Genomic DNA, 17,430 nt, shown 5'->3' on the forward strand with positions numbered 1-17,430 from the left:
GTCGCCTGCTTTCAACTTCCTGTTTTACAGCGAATTGTTACAACAACGTTGTATTCGTCTGGTACATTTTAGTACGAGGCACAGTTATTTATATAATTCTTTCTTTATATATTGGTATTTTTTGCTGTCATTTTAATGAGGACACTCGACAACGGTGAGTTAATGTTAAACTGCGATTGATTCTAATCTTGTTTTGTTTTTTCCCGACCCATGTTGACAGGCACTATACAGGCTATTATTAAAATACTTTTATTTGATGACGAGTCATATAGTCAGAAGCAAAAGTGGTTTTAAATTTAATAGTAATATTAGTTTTTTTTTGTAAGTACCCGATTAGTAGTTTGCTATATTTTTGGAGGATTATGTCCTTTTAAAATCTTCTCTGGACGGAAATCACGACAGTTGAACACTTTCCGGGTTGAATACATGAATAAAGCGATTAATTGCTTTTCTCCCGTATACTTTGTTTTGCCTAATCCTCTAAATCTTGTTATAGTTTTAACGGTTTTATTGATTTTTTTTAAACATTTCGGGCAACTGCATAAAGTTATATTTTAAACTATCAACAGTTGGTTTGCTTAGTTTTCTTAGTTCATACTTCGATTACATGGTCCAAGACCTGGCCAAAAGCAGGGGCTAACCCTGGAAGGGCCCACTAATAAAAATAGCCTTTCTAGGAAAATGTCAAGTTGCCAGTTATCCTAACATGCTTATCTTTGAAATCAATCAATCAATGAATGAACGTGAAGGAGTGTCTTAAAAAAAAAAAAAAAAAAATGAGCACACACCCTGGTAGAAAGTGCATGCCTCCTCATAGACAGAAAGAGAAAGCAAAAGTAAACTCTGCATCCTTGCACCAACAGTATGTAGTGCTAGCTAGCTAGCTCAAGTTCTGTCTTGATAATTTGTCACTTTCATTAATTATTATGTCATAGATTGCTCACATCACGAGGATAACTAATGAAAACATAAAGGATGGCAGTTTTACTAGTATTTTATCAAGTGAAAAATTAAACGTTTGTCTGTCATGCAATCAGTAGATATCAGATTCTCTCGGATTCCGAAAAATTGTAGATTGGGTTCCGTCCAAGCTACACGCTGTTGAGCGTTAGTACATAGAAATGTGATGAACATCATGTTAAGTTCAATCTTCAAAAACACTTCTACTGACTCAACAGTTAAATGAAACTGAGGCTTTTGTTTTGGAAATTCCTATTCATCCTTTTAATGGTTGGGTCAGTGGCTTTTATTTTGAAGTGGACCCTATTTCAGCCCCAATCATAATATATATGCACATTAATGTAACTGTCCTGCTCATTTTCTCCTGCTCTATTTTGTTTGTGACCCAATCTGTTTTAAACAAGTATTTCATTTTCGATCTATCACGTTTCTTTATAATTGTATGTTGTTTTATTTGTAAATCACTTTGTATTAAACAAATATTTAATATTCCATCTATTCAATTTCTTTGTCATTCATTTTTGATGTTTCATTTGTGAAGCTCTCTCTCTATATTTATAATATATATGTTTATCTTTCTGTTTAAATGCTATAGTATTAAAACAGTTAAAAATAAACTTAACTTACTTAGTCCACTATACCATTGTCAACCATATTCTGACGGATAAATCTGCCTTTACCATTTTAATTTCCTTTCTTTTTAGTTATTCTGAAATTGTTTCTGTCTGTTAATAGACATACATATTCCCTATAGCTAATAAGTTAGCGCATCCAACATCAAACTTCACCAAGTATATATGTATTTGCATTCCTGCAGAAAGGAAAGTGCTAGTATTTTACATAAACATCTATTTTACATATATTTGAACCTGGGGTTTTTAATTGAAAATAGTTCAAAGCAGAGTGGAAGCATAGTCCAATTTTAAATGGAAATGATTTCTTATACATACTAGCATTATGCCGGAATCATGTTTTAATTACTTCTTGCATAAAACTCTAATAAAGTGTAGACAATCAAGTCTATAGCTTTCCTAATGATGTGTTTTTGTATTTGTGTATTTTTTTTTATTTATTTAACTCATAGATACTTTGCTCTACAATTTCAAGAGTGGGAAGAACTTCACAGTTCACGAGTAATAAATCATTTGATATATTTCTTGAATGCACTGTAATTCAGGATTAAGTACAAGAACACTTGAGGGCAATTAACTATCCTTTATTGGCAATTATGGCTTGCCTTGACATTAAGCAAAATTCATCTTGAAAACTGCAAAGTTGGACAATTAGATTGATACACATGACAACATAAATTGTTATTCAAGGAAGAAATAAACAAACAAGTTGCATCCAGTGCAAGTGAGAGTTAAAACTCTTCAGAGTAATTTATTTAACAATCGCATGCAGAGAAATACTGAAATACTGTAGAGTATTCTTCATTGTCTGTTTTTTTTTTTTACTTTTTCTGTGTTTCTTTCTCACACTAAGCCTTTTGTCTTCTACAGACCCTTTTTAAAAGGCAACTCTGAAGTGACCCTTAATTTTTTTTCAACATGTCAGACATCATGCTGAATGTGGATTATACAGATAGTAGTTCATGCAGGAATCAAGAAAAGGACAAAGGGTCAAATAAGAAGCATTTGGCCTTTCTGAAAAGGAGAAAATATTTAGAGAAAATGGGTTTCCTCAGACAGAAGAGATTGCAAGATCCCAGTTACCCTCCAAAGATGCTGCCAGGAAGCAGCAAGTCATGGCCAAATGGACTTGTGCAGAAGTGCCATCAACAAGAGTCTAGACCTGCATCAAAATCTTGTAGCAGTATTATTGAAAACCACGTCACTTCCACCATTCAGTCAAAACCTGCTTTTTTGCTCCCAACACCTGTTGCTTTTTCCAGCACTCCGGTTCATCAGAGCCTGAGTACTGCCTCGTTTCATCTACCATTTTGTTCACCTTCTGGTCTTCCGCTTCCAAATACTGAATTGCTGAAACAATTTCAGAGTGGGCTAACCTCAGCAGGGAAACCTTTGAAGTATTTAGCTATGGACTGTGAGATGGTGGGTACAGGTCCCAAAGGACGACATAGTGAGCTGGCTCGATGTAGCATTGTGGGCTACCATGGTGATATAATGTATGATAAGTACATTATGCCTGTGAATCCTGTGACTGATTACCGCACACGATGGAGTGGTATCAGAAAGCACCACCTACGTAATGCTATTCCCTTTAAAGAGGCCCAGAAGGAGGTAAAAATGGATAGTTATGTTTTTTTGGTAATTGTATACCATTATTGCATATTTAGAATATTTCTGAGAGAAAATATTTGAATTCTATTATTTTGAAAACCAAATGTATTGTACAATAAACAATACAGAGAATTGTCAAAAACAAAAATTGTAGTTCTTTATTTTTACATTTAGGGTTCAAGAACATAAAGTCACTGACTTGTATGTAATGGGCACTATTAAAAAACTTATTTTGTAGTGTGATATAGTCAGTAGAATTATACTTTTTTTGTGCATTTAGTCAACAGTTTTATATGATGGTTATTGCAATCAGATTATTTCATTATTAACTAATATAGATACATATTTTTTATATATTGAGATTTTAAAGATCTTGTCTGGGAAGGTGGTGATTGGACATGCTGTTCACAATGACTTCAAAGCTTTAAACTACTTCCATCCTCCAGCACTGACTCGTGACACTTCACGCATCCCACTGCTCAATGTGAGAGCTGGTATCTCTGTGGTAGAAACAGCCTCTCTTAAGAGACTCACCAAACTGCTTTTAAATAAAGACATTCAGGTAAGTAAAAATGATTTATTGCTGGAATTGTTTGTTTTTCTCTAGTTAATTTGTGACTTGTAAAAATGCATCGCTTTAAATATCTCCTAGCTGAAATGACCATTCATTGTCCCTAACCAAGGATGTTCAAGTCCTGCTTCCTCTTTAAGAGTGAGTGCTCTCCTGCCAAAACACATCCTGTAAGTTAAATGGGAATTTCTGACCCATTTAAAATATGCAGTTAATTTCACTGGGGACCTGGGGCCTCATGCATAACGGCGTGCGTAGAACTCACACTAAAACATGGCATACGGACCAGATGCATAAAACCGTGCGTAAGCCAACTTCCATGCACTTCAGCTCCATAAATCCCAGTCAACGTGAAAAGTAACTCACGTGCACACTCCTGCAGTCCCACCCTGACTCCTCCCATAATTTTGCATATTTTAATATGCAAATCAATATAAATATCATCTTCCCTGTTCAGTGTTTAGTTAAATACGGAAGTGTATTAGGGTCATGGAGAAGAAAAAAAGTGCATGTGGGGAATAAAGTCAACATGCTGATTTTTTGTTGACAATTCCATTTTAATCTCAACGCTTATGTTAAGAGTAAACTTGATATGATATGTTATTGATGTTATTCTGGTAGTTTATTTTGTCATTAAAGTAGAACGTTGTAAGCTTCATCTTGTTTAATTTACTAGAGTTTCTCAGATCCCATCGTAACTAAAGTAGAAAGTTAAATGTTTCATATTATATGTGTGTGAATCACTACATGCTTCTTAAACAAGCTTTCTCTTATGGCACTGATCTCCACTTACAATACATTACATGCATGATATTACAGCTCTCTGAACATTTTAGAATACTAAGATGGATTACTTGATATCATGATGATTTTCATGATGAAATGCAATAAAGCTTGTATTAAACTTGGGACAAGATGCTTCAGTGGTAGCGATGAGCTGGTGCCCTGTCCAGAGATTGTTCTCTGCAAGCTGCTAGCTGGGAATTGCGCAACCCTCAGTGAAATAATTTATTGCAGCAGTACTGTGTCTGTCAAACGTACCAACCCCCAATTCCTGTCCTTCCTTTTCTTTCTCCATGTAACCAATCGCCACAATAAGCTCTGAAATGTTAAACCAGCTGTAAGCTTAGAACGCCAATTCTTCAAAACTTTTAAGGAACGTTGAAAAATCTTCATAATACATGTTTAATTATTCCATCCATCTATCCATCCAGGGTCATGCCAGTTTTAGCAAGCATACTCACTGACACCACTGCTTCACTGTGCACGCACGTTTCAATTCCTCTATTATTGTATGGTACAATGAGATTCAGTATGCAAATCCTCGATTAACTTAAAATAATAATTTTACAATAAAAAAACAATGAAAAATACACCATATGAAAGAATAAGTACAATATACAGTACACGTACATATAGTGCAGATAGCGCAAATGGTTCATAAAGTGGCTCAGGTTGTGCAATATTCCAACTGTGGTGCAAGTTTACAGTGAGGTAACTATAATTCTAAGTACAAACAATTCTACCAGGAGCAGTTGATGGACTGATTGAGTGCGTTTACAATTCTTGGGATGAAACTGTTTCTGAATCGCAAGGTCCGTACAGAAAAGGCTCTGAAGCATTTGCCGAATGGGAGAAGTTCACATAGACTGTATGCATGGCTGAGGCAGCGTGTGCTAAATGCTGTATTCCGATAATCCTCTGCACTCACAACACAGCCCCCAGTAGATTTTCTGATCAGCTGCTGTGCAACTGTGATTCCACACTCGGATACAGTGGGCTAAAATCCTCTTAGTGGTTCTTATTGAGAGGAAGAACGCTAAAGCAGCGATGGTATTTAAAATAGTTTAGTCATTCTGTGGACCATATGATTTCAGTGTATTTGATAAAGCCATGTCAGGGATGTGAATCTAAAAAAAAAGAAAAGAAAGGGAAAACCACACTGGAACAGTAGCACTGCTTTGATGCTGGTTTTCAAAACTGAGTGGAAACTTGTGTACGCACAGGGTAAGGCTGGTGTGAGAATGTGCGTGGCTTTATGCCAAGTTTAGCTTTTATACATCTCAAAGTTAGCATGAAAATGGGCGTACGCAATATTTTTGTGAGTACACACTGTTTATATATGAGGCCCTTGGTCTTTAAAGGTGCACTGAGGTGTGGGAGCAGGGACATTTTAGTGACCTTAAGTCTTCTCTTCCAGTTATAAATAAAGTATATTGCATTATGAGAAAATAACAGGTTGATATGTGTGTATGAAAGAGTAAAGCATGGAGGCTAGATCGACAAATTCTTTGCAAATAGCAGAACACAAGAGCTTGGGTTTTTAGATGTAATCAGTGACTGTTTTTTAACACAATATGTTAAAGCACCAATGCAGGGAGAAGCCTGTCTGGATTTGGTATTTTGCTATAACCATGATAGAAGTGAGGGTGTAGAGGAATATATTTAATCATCCTTGTTGTGGTTTTATTTCTGCTTTCACCTCATGTTACAATGATTTTAGAGTACATATTTAGCTCTAATGCATCCTAACCTTTATTGTAGCAAAATACTTTCATTTTTAACTCATGCATTTGCCCTTTGTTCATGAATATCTTCCATTTATCCATCCATCCTTTCAATTTTCCTGGTTATTTCAATACATTAAGCTAACTTTATCAGTTTTGAGACTAGCATTATCTTGTGACAAAGTCAAAATTTTAATATGTCATTTTAAATTTTGCTTCTATTGTGATTGCATTTTTTTAGAAGATAGTAGCTCTGATTAAATAAGGTAATTGTCAGCAATATTTGACTTTAAAGAAGTATGAAAGATTCACAATAATAAGTACACAATAGCTGGATCATATATAGTCTTAATTTCTGCAACTTACTACTTGCAGTTTGCAGACATGCAAATGCCTATTAGACCTTGTTAATAGCTGAGGTATTTGTCTTTAAAAGCTTTCCTCAATAAAAAGGCAAATGACAGGTCAGTTACTAGAAAATGCCACAGGGTGTGGCTTATCTGTTATTTTCAAAATTGTAATCCTTGGATAGGAAATTGTATTTCAGTTTTTTGGTTGGTTATTAAAAGATTATTCAAAGATCATGGACATGAAAATTACCCTGTAAAACCCTTTAGTCATATTCATGATTTTATTCCCAGATAAGATAAATGTTTTTACAAACAAATCTGTTAATAAAGTTAGGCAAAATAAAGGCATTTTATGCAGTTTTTTTTAGATTGGGTAAAACCATTTGCATAATGTGTCTACTCCAGTAGAATGGCCCCTTTCTTATTTTATTTTCCTTAAACTAAAGGAATGGTGTTTTTAGCAACAATTCTGCTGGAGCTGGTCTGCAGACTTCTTGAACTTTTTTTACATGAACTCGTCTAACTATTAATATATGTTTTTATTTTGTTAATGACTAACAAAACACATGAATGAATGTATCTTTTACTTTACAAAAATGTCAAACAAACAATGGAATTCTGGTGCCTGGTCGTCTGGCCTGATTGGCATAAGATTGTTATAATAATCTTTGCCATTGTCAATATGTGACAAAGTACAGCCATATAGATTGAAATACTAAATAAAATATCATTAACTATGCCCTGCTCAGGAGGATATATTGGCTATAAACTACCTAAATTGAAACTTCAACCCCTGAAGTTTAGAATCAGATATCTTGCGAAAAATCACAGTAATGTGGACAGGTCACAGGAGCATTATACTGCTGGCTTCTTTTCTTCAAGGTGGAAGAAGCAAGCAGGGCTTCTTTGGTGACGTTTTAAAATTTAGTGTGTGTAAATTTATTGTGTGTTCTTTCTTTCTTCACTGCCATGTACCACATTTGAGAAAAGTTCAAACCACAAGTGTAAAAATGCAATTTGAAAACAAAAAAATTAAAGGACTGTCCTGATTTTAATATGAAAGATGACCTTCAAGCTTCTTTTTTTTTGTCAAGTAATTACACTGAGTCTATGATAGAAAATTAGAAAAAAAAGGGTGTTATAAACATTTTAATAATAACTAAGATTACTAAGTGACGCATATTATTTTTTGCACAACATCTTGGGCCTCATGTATAAACAGTGCATACGTACTAAAATGTTGCATACACCTGTTTCCACTCTCATATCGTGATGTATAAAACCTCGCACATTCTCATGCCTGCCCAAACCACTGTGTACACAAGTTTTTGGGTCAGTTTTGGTTTCCCTTTATTTTTTAGATCCCTGGCGTGGCTTTATCAAATACACTGAAATTAACCACATATCATTTATTAGTTTAAGGCATCTGATTGTAATCAACCTGTAACAATATAATGGTCCATGGAATGGCCAAACTATTTCAAATACTATAGCTGCTTTAGCGTTGTTACTCTCAGTGCACCACTCAGAGTATTTTAACTCACTCAATCTGAGTGTGGAATCACAGCTCCACAGCAGCTGAACGGAAAGAGAATTATCGGGATACAGCATGTAGCACACACTGCCTCAGCAATGTGCATAGTCTATTTGATTCGGCAAACACTTCAGAGCCTTTCCTTTAGGGACATCACGGCTTAAAAACGGTTTCATCCCAAGAGCTCTAAACGCACTGAATCAGTCCATTAAGTGCTCCTGGTAGAATTGTTTGTTCTTATAAGTGCAATTACCTCACTGAAAACTACAGTTGTAATATTGCACAACCGGAGCTATTTTATGAACCATTTCACTATCTGCACTATATGTACATGCTTTCATATTGTATATTTTTCATTTTTTCTTTATTGTATTATTATTATTGCTGTTTATCATTTTATGGGAAAATTAGTATGCAGGATTTGCATATTGAATCTCATTGTACCACACAATAATAATAAAGGAATTCAAAAGAAGAAAGTCCATATTTGCATATGATGACAACTCGCTTCTAAGTCGATTTAAATTCCAAAGTGAAACTACACTTTTGGCACGCAAACTTATTCTGATAAACTGGAAGAACCCAAACTCTCCTCTTTTAAGTCAGTGGGAAACCGATGTGTTATTTTATTTGAAATTGGAAAAAATCAAATACTCAATTAGAGGATCCGTACAGACTTATTTCAAAACATGGCAGGATCTAATCAGTAATATTTTAAAATAAGTTTATAAAGCACAGAGAATTTATTAATTTAGGTATGTTTACAAGCCTTAAATTTTACGCAGTTTGGCTTGCTCTCTCTTTCAGGGGTGGGGATCGATCTGTTCTTAACATAATTCTTCTTTTTGTAAAAACTTGATTGCTATGTATGGATTGTAATAAAATTAATAAAAATAAAATAAAATAAATAGATTCCAAAGTGAAATCTTCTTGGATCTCTTGATATAATTTTTAAGATGAAATGCAGTATGTATATTACATTATACAGATACATTTTTAACTTAATTTAAATAATATATATTGTTAATAATTAAACATTTGAGGGAGCGGTGGCTAAGCGGTAGCAATGAGCTGGCGACCCATCCAGGAATTGTTCCTGCCTCACGCTATATGCTTGCTGGGATTGGCACAACCGTGAATGGATAGATGGATGGAATAATTAAACATGTACAACGAAGAAATTTTGAGGAACCGGTGTTCTAAGCTTACAGATGGCTTGACATTTATTACAAAGCTGATTGTGTGGTGATTGGTTACTTGGAGAAAGAAAAGGAATGACAGGAATGGGGGATAGTACTTTTGATAGAGACAGTATTGCTGCAATAAACTATTTAATCGAGGGTCGCGCAGCGCAGCAAGTATCTTGCAGTAAGCAGGAACAATTTCTGGACAGAGCGCTAGCTTGTCGCTACCACTGTGCCACCATGTCCTCATGTTTAATACATGCTTTAATTCCTGTCATCATTAAAATATCAAGTATACATCTTAGTATTTAAATTGTTCAGATAGCTGAACTATCATGAATGTAATGTATTCTGTGTCATGTCGGCGTAGGAGAAAGCCTGTTTAAGAAGCATTTAACAATTCACACACATAGAGCACATAGAAGAACACATAGAATTCGAAGCATTTAACATGCTACTTTAGTTACAATCAGATGTGAGAAACTCTAGTAAATTAAACATTGATTCTAAGGTTGAGTTTACAATTTTCTACTTTAATGACAAAATAAACTCCAAGATTGAAGTAGACATTTTGACCTTTTTTTCACTGTGTCCCTATTTTTTTTTCTTTGCTGTGCACCCTAACACCCTTCCGTATGAAACTCAGATGGTGGGTAAGAACTCGCCTTTTAATGGCAAACTTGATACCTGACCACTTCTTTTTTTTTTTTTTTTGGGCACTGTGCCAATTTTTTAGTTTCTCTGCACTCTGTATCACTTGATCGACTTCCTTTTGTTGTTTACACCACTGCTCAAGCCAACAAATAGTGCATTTTTATTGATTTGCATATTAAAATATGCTAAATTCTGGGAGGAGTCGGGGTGGGACGGCAGGAGCGTGCACGAGTGTTAGTTTTCATGCTGATTGGGATTTATGTAGTGGAAGTGCGTGGAAGTTGGCTTTCCCATGGTTTTGTGCATATGCACATTTCCACTTTCTGTACGCCATGTTTTAGTATGAATTCTATACATGGTGCCATGCATGATGCCCCACTGGCCCTTAATACTGAAAAACCACTGAGTTAAAGGAATATAGAAGTTGGATGTGGATGTGGATTTTCCACATTGTAGCTTCACACACCAAGCAATAACAGCTTTATCCGGCCTTTTTCAAGGATTCTGTCGCAATTTCCCTTTTCCTTTGTAATGTTCTCTTGGATTTAACTGTGGAGTATAATCAGGAGCATTTATCTCCATATTTTATTGCTCAAACATGGAGTACTGAAGCACAGAAGCTAGACTACAATTATACAAGGGGACTTGCAGACAAACAACATCAAAAAATTCTGTCAAGCAGTTTAATGTCTCAGGAATGTTTTTTTTAGGGCATCTGTAGGCACTTTGTATCAAGGATGGGGAAATTTTGACTTCATCCAGAGGTATTATTAAAACGTATAATAAGCATTTTCAGAAATTCCTAAACCTTGTGGATATGCCCTCCTTAAAGGAGGCATTTCATGTAAGATTAGTTGACATTGAGTTCATCTCTGTGGCTGAGGTTGCTACAGTGATTAAAAAAGCTTTTTTTCTAATGACAGGGCTGCAGGATTTGATGAGATAGGAAATGCAGGAAGTTCCAGATATTGTAGCTAATACACCAATTCTCTGCTATGAGGAAGATGGAGACTATAATTCAGGATTTGCAGATTGGCTTCATAGGTCCCACTGGTGGTTAAGATGCAACCAGACTCCCCTCATAGGTTGTGCACCAGGCATGGAACACTGGGGAAAAAATTCATGGGAAAAGTCAGAATCAGTGAAGGAATTATATTGCCTGTCTTTTGGTGACTTCCACCAGAAATAGTTGGTAAAAGGGTGGCTTGTGCTGTCCAGCTCAACATGTTGCCACCACTGCTCTCACTAGGATTAGTGGAGTGAAAATTAATCTAAAATGATATATTTATTCACTTCTGATACCATGAGGTGTCATTTATAGTATTACTCATAATAAGTAGGATTTGTTTCAGTGTGGTTTTATTTACGAAGGTCTTTATTTAAGATGATTCAGTCTGAAAGCTGTTAAGCAGCTTTTTCCAAACCAACGTAAAGCACAAACTACAGCTTGTAAATGATCTGCAGGTTAGCAAAACTATTCTGTAACATTACAATCATTTTGCATATTCTACAAATGTCTCAGCTGTGGGTGGCATGATGAAAGCTTCTGTTCACTGCCAGAAGCTAAAGATAATTATGAATTTAATTTCTCAGCACAACAATCTGCAATGCACAGCCAGCTCAAGCAAACATAGCCTAAAAAAGAAAGATAAATGTCTTCTAAAGGGAAGTAATAGCCGAAACCTAAAATGGGCTGTGTACAGAACATCTCACATTTTGAGAGTCCTTGATCTCTTCTGCAGAGAAGACTGGGTTGCAGTTTTATGATCTGGGACTGCCAATGAGATGAGAAATATCCAAACAAACTTGCTGCAGTAATCAGAAGTAAAAATTCTTCAGCAAAATATTACAAGGTACAGTAATCCCTCGTTTATCGCGGGAGATAGGTTTCAGCGCCAGCCGCAATAACTGAATTTCCGCAAAGTAGGGACACCATATTTATTTAATAATTTAACGTGTATTTGGACGTTTTTAAACCCTCCCTGTACTGTTTACAACCCACCCTTTACTCTATTAATAACAGGGATAACTGTTAAGCAATATGAAATCGGTAGATAAGTTTACAGTTACTGTATAGCAAAGTACACATACCTATATATGACGTGATGATGGTGATAAATATGCTGTGCAGTAAAAATGATGACGATGAAGGTGATGATGACTTTTACTGCGCAGCCGATGACTGTATTTTACGTCTCTTCAGACGGCGGTGCCATTTCCTGGGGCACCTCTTCCACGGTTTCTGAAGGTGTATCCATAGTAGTAGTAGGAACTGGCTCTTTTTTGCGAGGCTGCAAAAACATTGTGATCAGCAGCTGCTGCTGCTGCTTCTTTTTCCGGTCGAAGAGCAGCTTGTAGGCGGTCATGGCGTCGTCGACCTTGTTGCAAAATTGGACCAATCGAACCATATTGCCGTCCCATTCCTGTGACCGCTCTTGCAGATCCTTAGCCAGTCTGCAGCCACAGCCGTGAACGTTCTCCCTTCCTTCAGCATATCCAGAAGTTTCACCTTCTCAGCGATCGTCATCATTCTTCGTTGGCGTTTAGGCTCAGCATCATCCTTGGAAGAAGGAGCACGTTTGGGAGCCATTGCAGGGGGTGAAAATTGAAGCGAAGTTCAACACAAAGAAACCACAAAAAAATCACACACAGTACAGTGTAAAGTAAACCGCTCAGCGAGAAAGCTTGAAGCGTAATGGCCGCGACAGAGAGACAAGGGGAGGTGCTGTGGGATCTGGGCATCAGTCAAAGCACCAATCATGGGCCCGATTAGAAAATGGGAAGCTGTGATTTGTCGTCTCCCTCCCATGTACCAATCACAGCCCGTGTTACAACACACTTAGTCACCAAACTTGTTTTGTTGTTCTTAGACTAGGAAATACTACTACTATATTTAAAAAGCCACGAAGTCGTGAATCCGCGAAAAGTGAACCGCAAAGTAGCGAGGGATTACTGTATACACAAGTATGTAAACAAGACAATGTCTGAAGATATTTACATTTACCTGAGAGGTGAATGTTAAATAAGGGCAACTTATATTGTTTAGTGAGTTTGCAAAAAAGTTTGTTATTCATTGTTTTTAAAAGTAAACTTTATTTAATATTGTTGTTAACAGGGAAGGCCTAGCTGCCAGTTCAGAGTCTGTGATATTAGCTTAGAGCCGGAGTTCTTGAATTGTGTCCTGGAGTACTATTGTGACTGCGTGTTTTCATTCCAACTAGTTCAACAAATCATTGGGCAGTCTTGTTGTTTAATTACCTAGATATTCTTTTATTTTGCATGTAGAAAAAATTGTGCTAGTATGATATTGATATTTAGAAGAAATTCAGATTTTTTTTTGTCATAGCTTTAGATGCTTAACTTTTTAAAAATATATTTTCCTAAATGTACCTTTTTAAAAGGAGTTTGATTCTTTCAATATATTTATATACTCACAGTGATGGACAGTGCAGATGCAGGTGCAAATTACAAAGAATGCTAAAGGGAAGCAGCTACTTAAAAATATCAAAGTTTTATGAAACCAAACAATGCATTTTTCTTATTTACAGGTTGGAGAAAGTGGACACAGTTCTGTGGAAGATGCTAAGGCTACTATGGATCTGTATAAAATTGTTGAGCTGGAATGGGAGCGAATTCTGGCTTCAAGCCCAGCTGTTCAATGTACAGTATCAGTTTAGAATTTAGCATCATTTGCCAAGAAGGATTTGTACAACTCTCAGAAAGGATTATCTGCTGGTGTTCATCTCAAAAGTTTAATTTTTAAAATACAGTTTAACTCTACAATTCATCTGAAAAACTTTTATACATGTTCAGAACCATATTTATCAAGAAGAGTGCATTTAATGTTCTAGTGATTTTTCCCTTTAAAGTTCATGTTATTATTTGTTCAAGGTTTTGTTCTTGTGTTGCTTTCTTGATTTCTATTTTTTTCAGATATATCAATGAAAATATGTTGGTGATCTTGGAAAGTATTCAGCAAAAATTGAAACCTGTTCTTTCTTTTTTTCTTGGTTTTGTAAATTGCATTACATGTTTTTAAAGGATGTGTGTGTTGAGAAGCATTTTAATTGTGGTTAAACAAAAATTTGTTTCCAAGGTGAAAATAGGCAACGTTAAAATACTGCAACAGTTTAACAGTATTGCACATTCTGATTAACAAGTACTGTTTCTATAGTAATTGTATTTACTAAGCAAAAATTGTGAACCCTATATCTATTACAGTATCAAATTTTGCATATTAAGTAAATTATTCCTTTCACATGATTTTTAAAACGTTCTTATTCTGTAATGTTCAAAATAAGTCAAGATGAATAACTGACTTTTCTTTGAACATTACTTTCATAGAGTTGTTGTATTTGCTCTGGCAAATAGATTATTCAAAACCTCAAGCTATTTCGTTGAATCTTACTGTTACATTCAAGGAAGGGTTAAGAGTAATAGATTGTTATTTTACACGCTTTGAAACATTAGAATATCTTCAATCATGTTTTTCATCTGTTTATGCCATTTACTGAGTTTTTATTTAGAATTATGTTGTCTACAGTAGCTTTAAATAATTCAAATTACATTTGAAAATAGTAAAATATCTTATAGAAAATGCCATATAACAGCAACACTTTTGAAGCAAAGTGTGCAATGGACATATAGATGCATGTAAATTACAGATAATATGAGATCTTTAGATTAGAACATTAGAAAATTTTTGACAAGAACAGGTCATTCAACAAAGCTCTCCAGTCCTGTCAACCTAATTCCTCCAATGGAACATAATAACAATTTTGACGAGAACAGTTTTTAAAGTGTTTTTAACTACAGGTTAACTCATGCTCACGAAGCACCACAAATAGCATTAGTTTTTGTTCTAAGAAATAAAGGCAAATCCTGTTTGTAAGCTGTTTTTCAGATTAATCTCTAGCTTAGTATAAAAAATATGCCCAAGCATGTCAACAAAGAGAAGTATTATCCGTAATTTGTGTTAAATCTGTAAAAGTCTACAGAAATGCTTTAAATTATGTAGCCTTAATTCATTGTTTTCATTTACCTCAGAAATATTTTGTCCATAATTGCAGTTAAAATTCTTATTTATAATGAATAATTGTTCTTTTTTTATTTTGCAGTTTTTGTCTAATACCTTATTTTAGATAAATGTTTTGAATGTAGGCTGCTAACAAGCAGTTATTAGAATATGTCATCTTCTAACAATTCTGATTAACAGACATTTACGTGTAAATGAAATGTTTTTAGTTTTTGTTTTAGTATCAGATTGATTGCCGAGTTAAAACAGATTGGTAAAGAGTACATTTTTTTTCTAATATGGTTGACACCACTATCTGGTAACTTTTTAAAGTAATATTATATTTTGTTTGTAATTGAAGTCATGTTTGCAGCTGCACCTTTCAACCAAAAAAAAACAAATCTCAGCGGATTCGGTGTGTTTAAAACATACAGTAAAGAAAAGGAAATAAAGTAATACACCAGAGTTTGTGGAAAATGAAGTGCTTCTTAATGTTGGTATTACAGTTCATTATCTCCATTTTCTACATACATTCATCTTTACACTTGCCTTATAAAGGAAGTATTTTGCACACAAATAATATGTGATGGCATGTTTTTTTACTTCGTATAATCTGACAAAACAACATCACTGCTAAGTTCCAAGGTGACACATAGTTGCAACTTTAAAAATGAATGAAAAATGGCTGTTTTTTGTATGGCTTTGTGCTCACTTAATCCACATATTATAGTACTAGTATTAGTAGTATTACATATTATAGTAATCTTTTTTGCTAATTTTTGCATTCATCCTTTTGTTTTGCATAATCGTGATTGTTTTGCTTAATTCCAGCTCATTAAAAAAGATGACTGGGACTTTAGTACAAAATATAATGGACCATTTGGGACATGTAACATTAATTTGTGAATTGGAATATCTGAAAACTCAGCGAATGTTGAAAAACAGTGTTGGTTCTGCTTTTTTTTTTCACGTTACTGTAGAAACTGTTACTGTGGAATAGGTCTCTAGGTGCAAGAGATTTCAATATCCGAATGCTAAACTGCTGGATATGACGAGTTGCTGTTGATGGGTTTCCTGCTCAAATATAAAAAAAAAGCTGTTTCAGTGGCCGAGTGGCTCACACATTCCACCCTTTGTTTGTATCTGCACATTCCAACCACCATAATATGTTTATCATCGCACGTGTTACACCAAGGGGGCCACAATCCTTCTCTTTGCTATTGTATTCATTTTGCATTGCACTCAGGACTGCTCACTTTTTATTATTATATTGTGTTTTGCATCACGCTAGTTATACCAAGTTGGAAGTGCTTTGATATTTTCTAAGATTATCACCATGCTGAAAACTCAGAGAGGGATTCCTCCCATCCCAATCTAACAACTGCATCTCTGTATATTAAATGTTGCTTGAGGTTGCCATTGACCAGAAACTGATAAATTGAGGTCTATAGGCCAAAAAGGTTAAGAATTATACTCTCATAAAGAACATTGCAAACATCAGTCAGAGCGTTTCCTAATTATTTAATCACACTCTCAAAAGCGTAAAATGCCATTTACTGAGAAGCAACAATGATAAACATCCCCCAGAAGCCTGCTGAACAGCTACATGTGTTACACACATAGCATACAGACACTCATACCTGGCATTTATTACTTATTTTTGGTGGCAAGGAGATGGTTACTGTAAGGGCAACAAGAGTAAGTTGCATAAAATAATTGGACTGAGTTCTTTCCTTTGTGCACAGCAATGCTGTGGACGAGGTGAACTCTTTCAAGTACATTTACATTTATGTGCTTAGTGACTTACAAAAGTGGTCAATATAATCAAGTAAACCTCTGCCTGGGGGACTGCTTGATAACATGCTACAGGACAAGGGTACATAGTTGATCATCACTAGTGAAGAGCTCTGGACAAAAAATACAAGCTGGTTACAATTCCAAGATAATAAAATGTCTGCTATCAATCAAACAAAAATAATGTAATAAAAAGGAAAGAAGACCACATATTCCAGTTCAAGTTTATTGTCATATTTCAGATCATGAAATTATGGGGGCATTTTACATCTATCCAAAATCTGGAACCAATACACATAAGCAGCTTCGTCTCCACTGCTATTTAACCAGCTCCATGAAAGTAACACAACAATGCAATAATATTTTCTCAATGTCTGCATTGGTATTTGCAGACCTTTAGTGTGTTGTATTTAATCCTGTCTTCAGTCACTTCAAGTGCTGATGTTTTCCTAGGTTTTGTGCACACGTCCAACCTTGTACCAGTTATCCTTGCTCATAAAATCCTCACCTTTGTCCCCATAAACCTTTTAATTTGAATATATGAAACCCTATCCAAACTCCTTGAGTGGTGTTTGAGGTCATCTAATCCACAATTTCAGGTGTTACCAGTTACTTTACT

The 17,430-nt window shown here is 35.2% G+C and overlaps 1 protein-coding gene across 1 annotated transcript; it reads left to right on the forward strand.

Moving 5' to 3' along the window:
- The first annotated feature begins 20 nt into the window (after positions 1–20).
- Positions 21–15,414, forward strand: isg20l2 (interferon stimulated exonuclease gene 20-like 2). The gene is made up of 4 exons (XM_039750994.1): positions 21–154; positions 2,463–3,203; positions 3,565–3,765; positions 13,552–15,414. Exons 2-4 carry the CDS (start codon positions 2,511–2,513, stop codon positions 13,678–13,680), a joined length of 1,023 nt encoding a protein of 340 aa, XP_039606928.1. The 5' UTR covers positions 21–154; positions 2,463–2,510; the 3' UTR covers positions 13,681–15,414.
- The last annotated feature ends 2,016 nt before the right edge of the window (positions 15,415–17,430 follow it).

This window comes from Polypterus senegalus, chromosome 1 (assembly GCF_016835505.1).
Source record: "Polypterus senegalus isolate Bchr_013 chromosome 1, ASM1683550v1, whole genome shotgun sequence".
NCBI lineage: Eukaryota > Metazoa > Chordata > Cladistia > Polypteriformes > Polypteridae > Polypterus > Polypterus senegalus.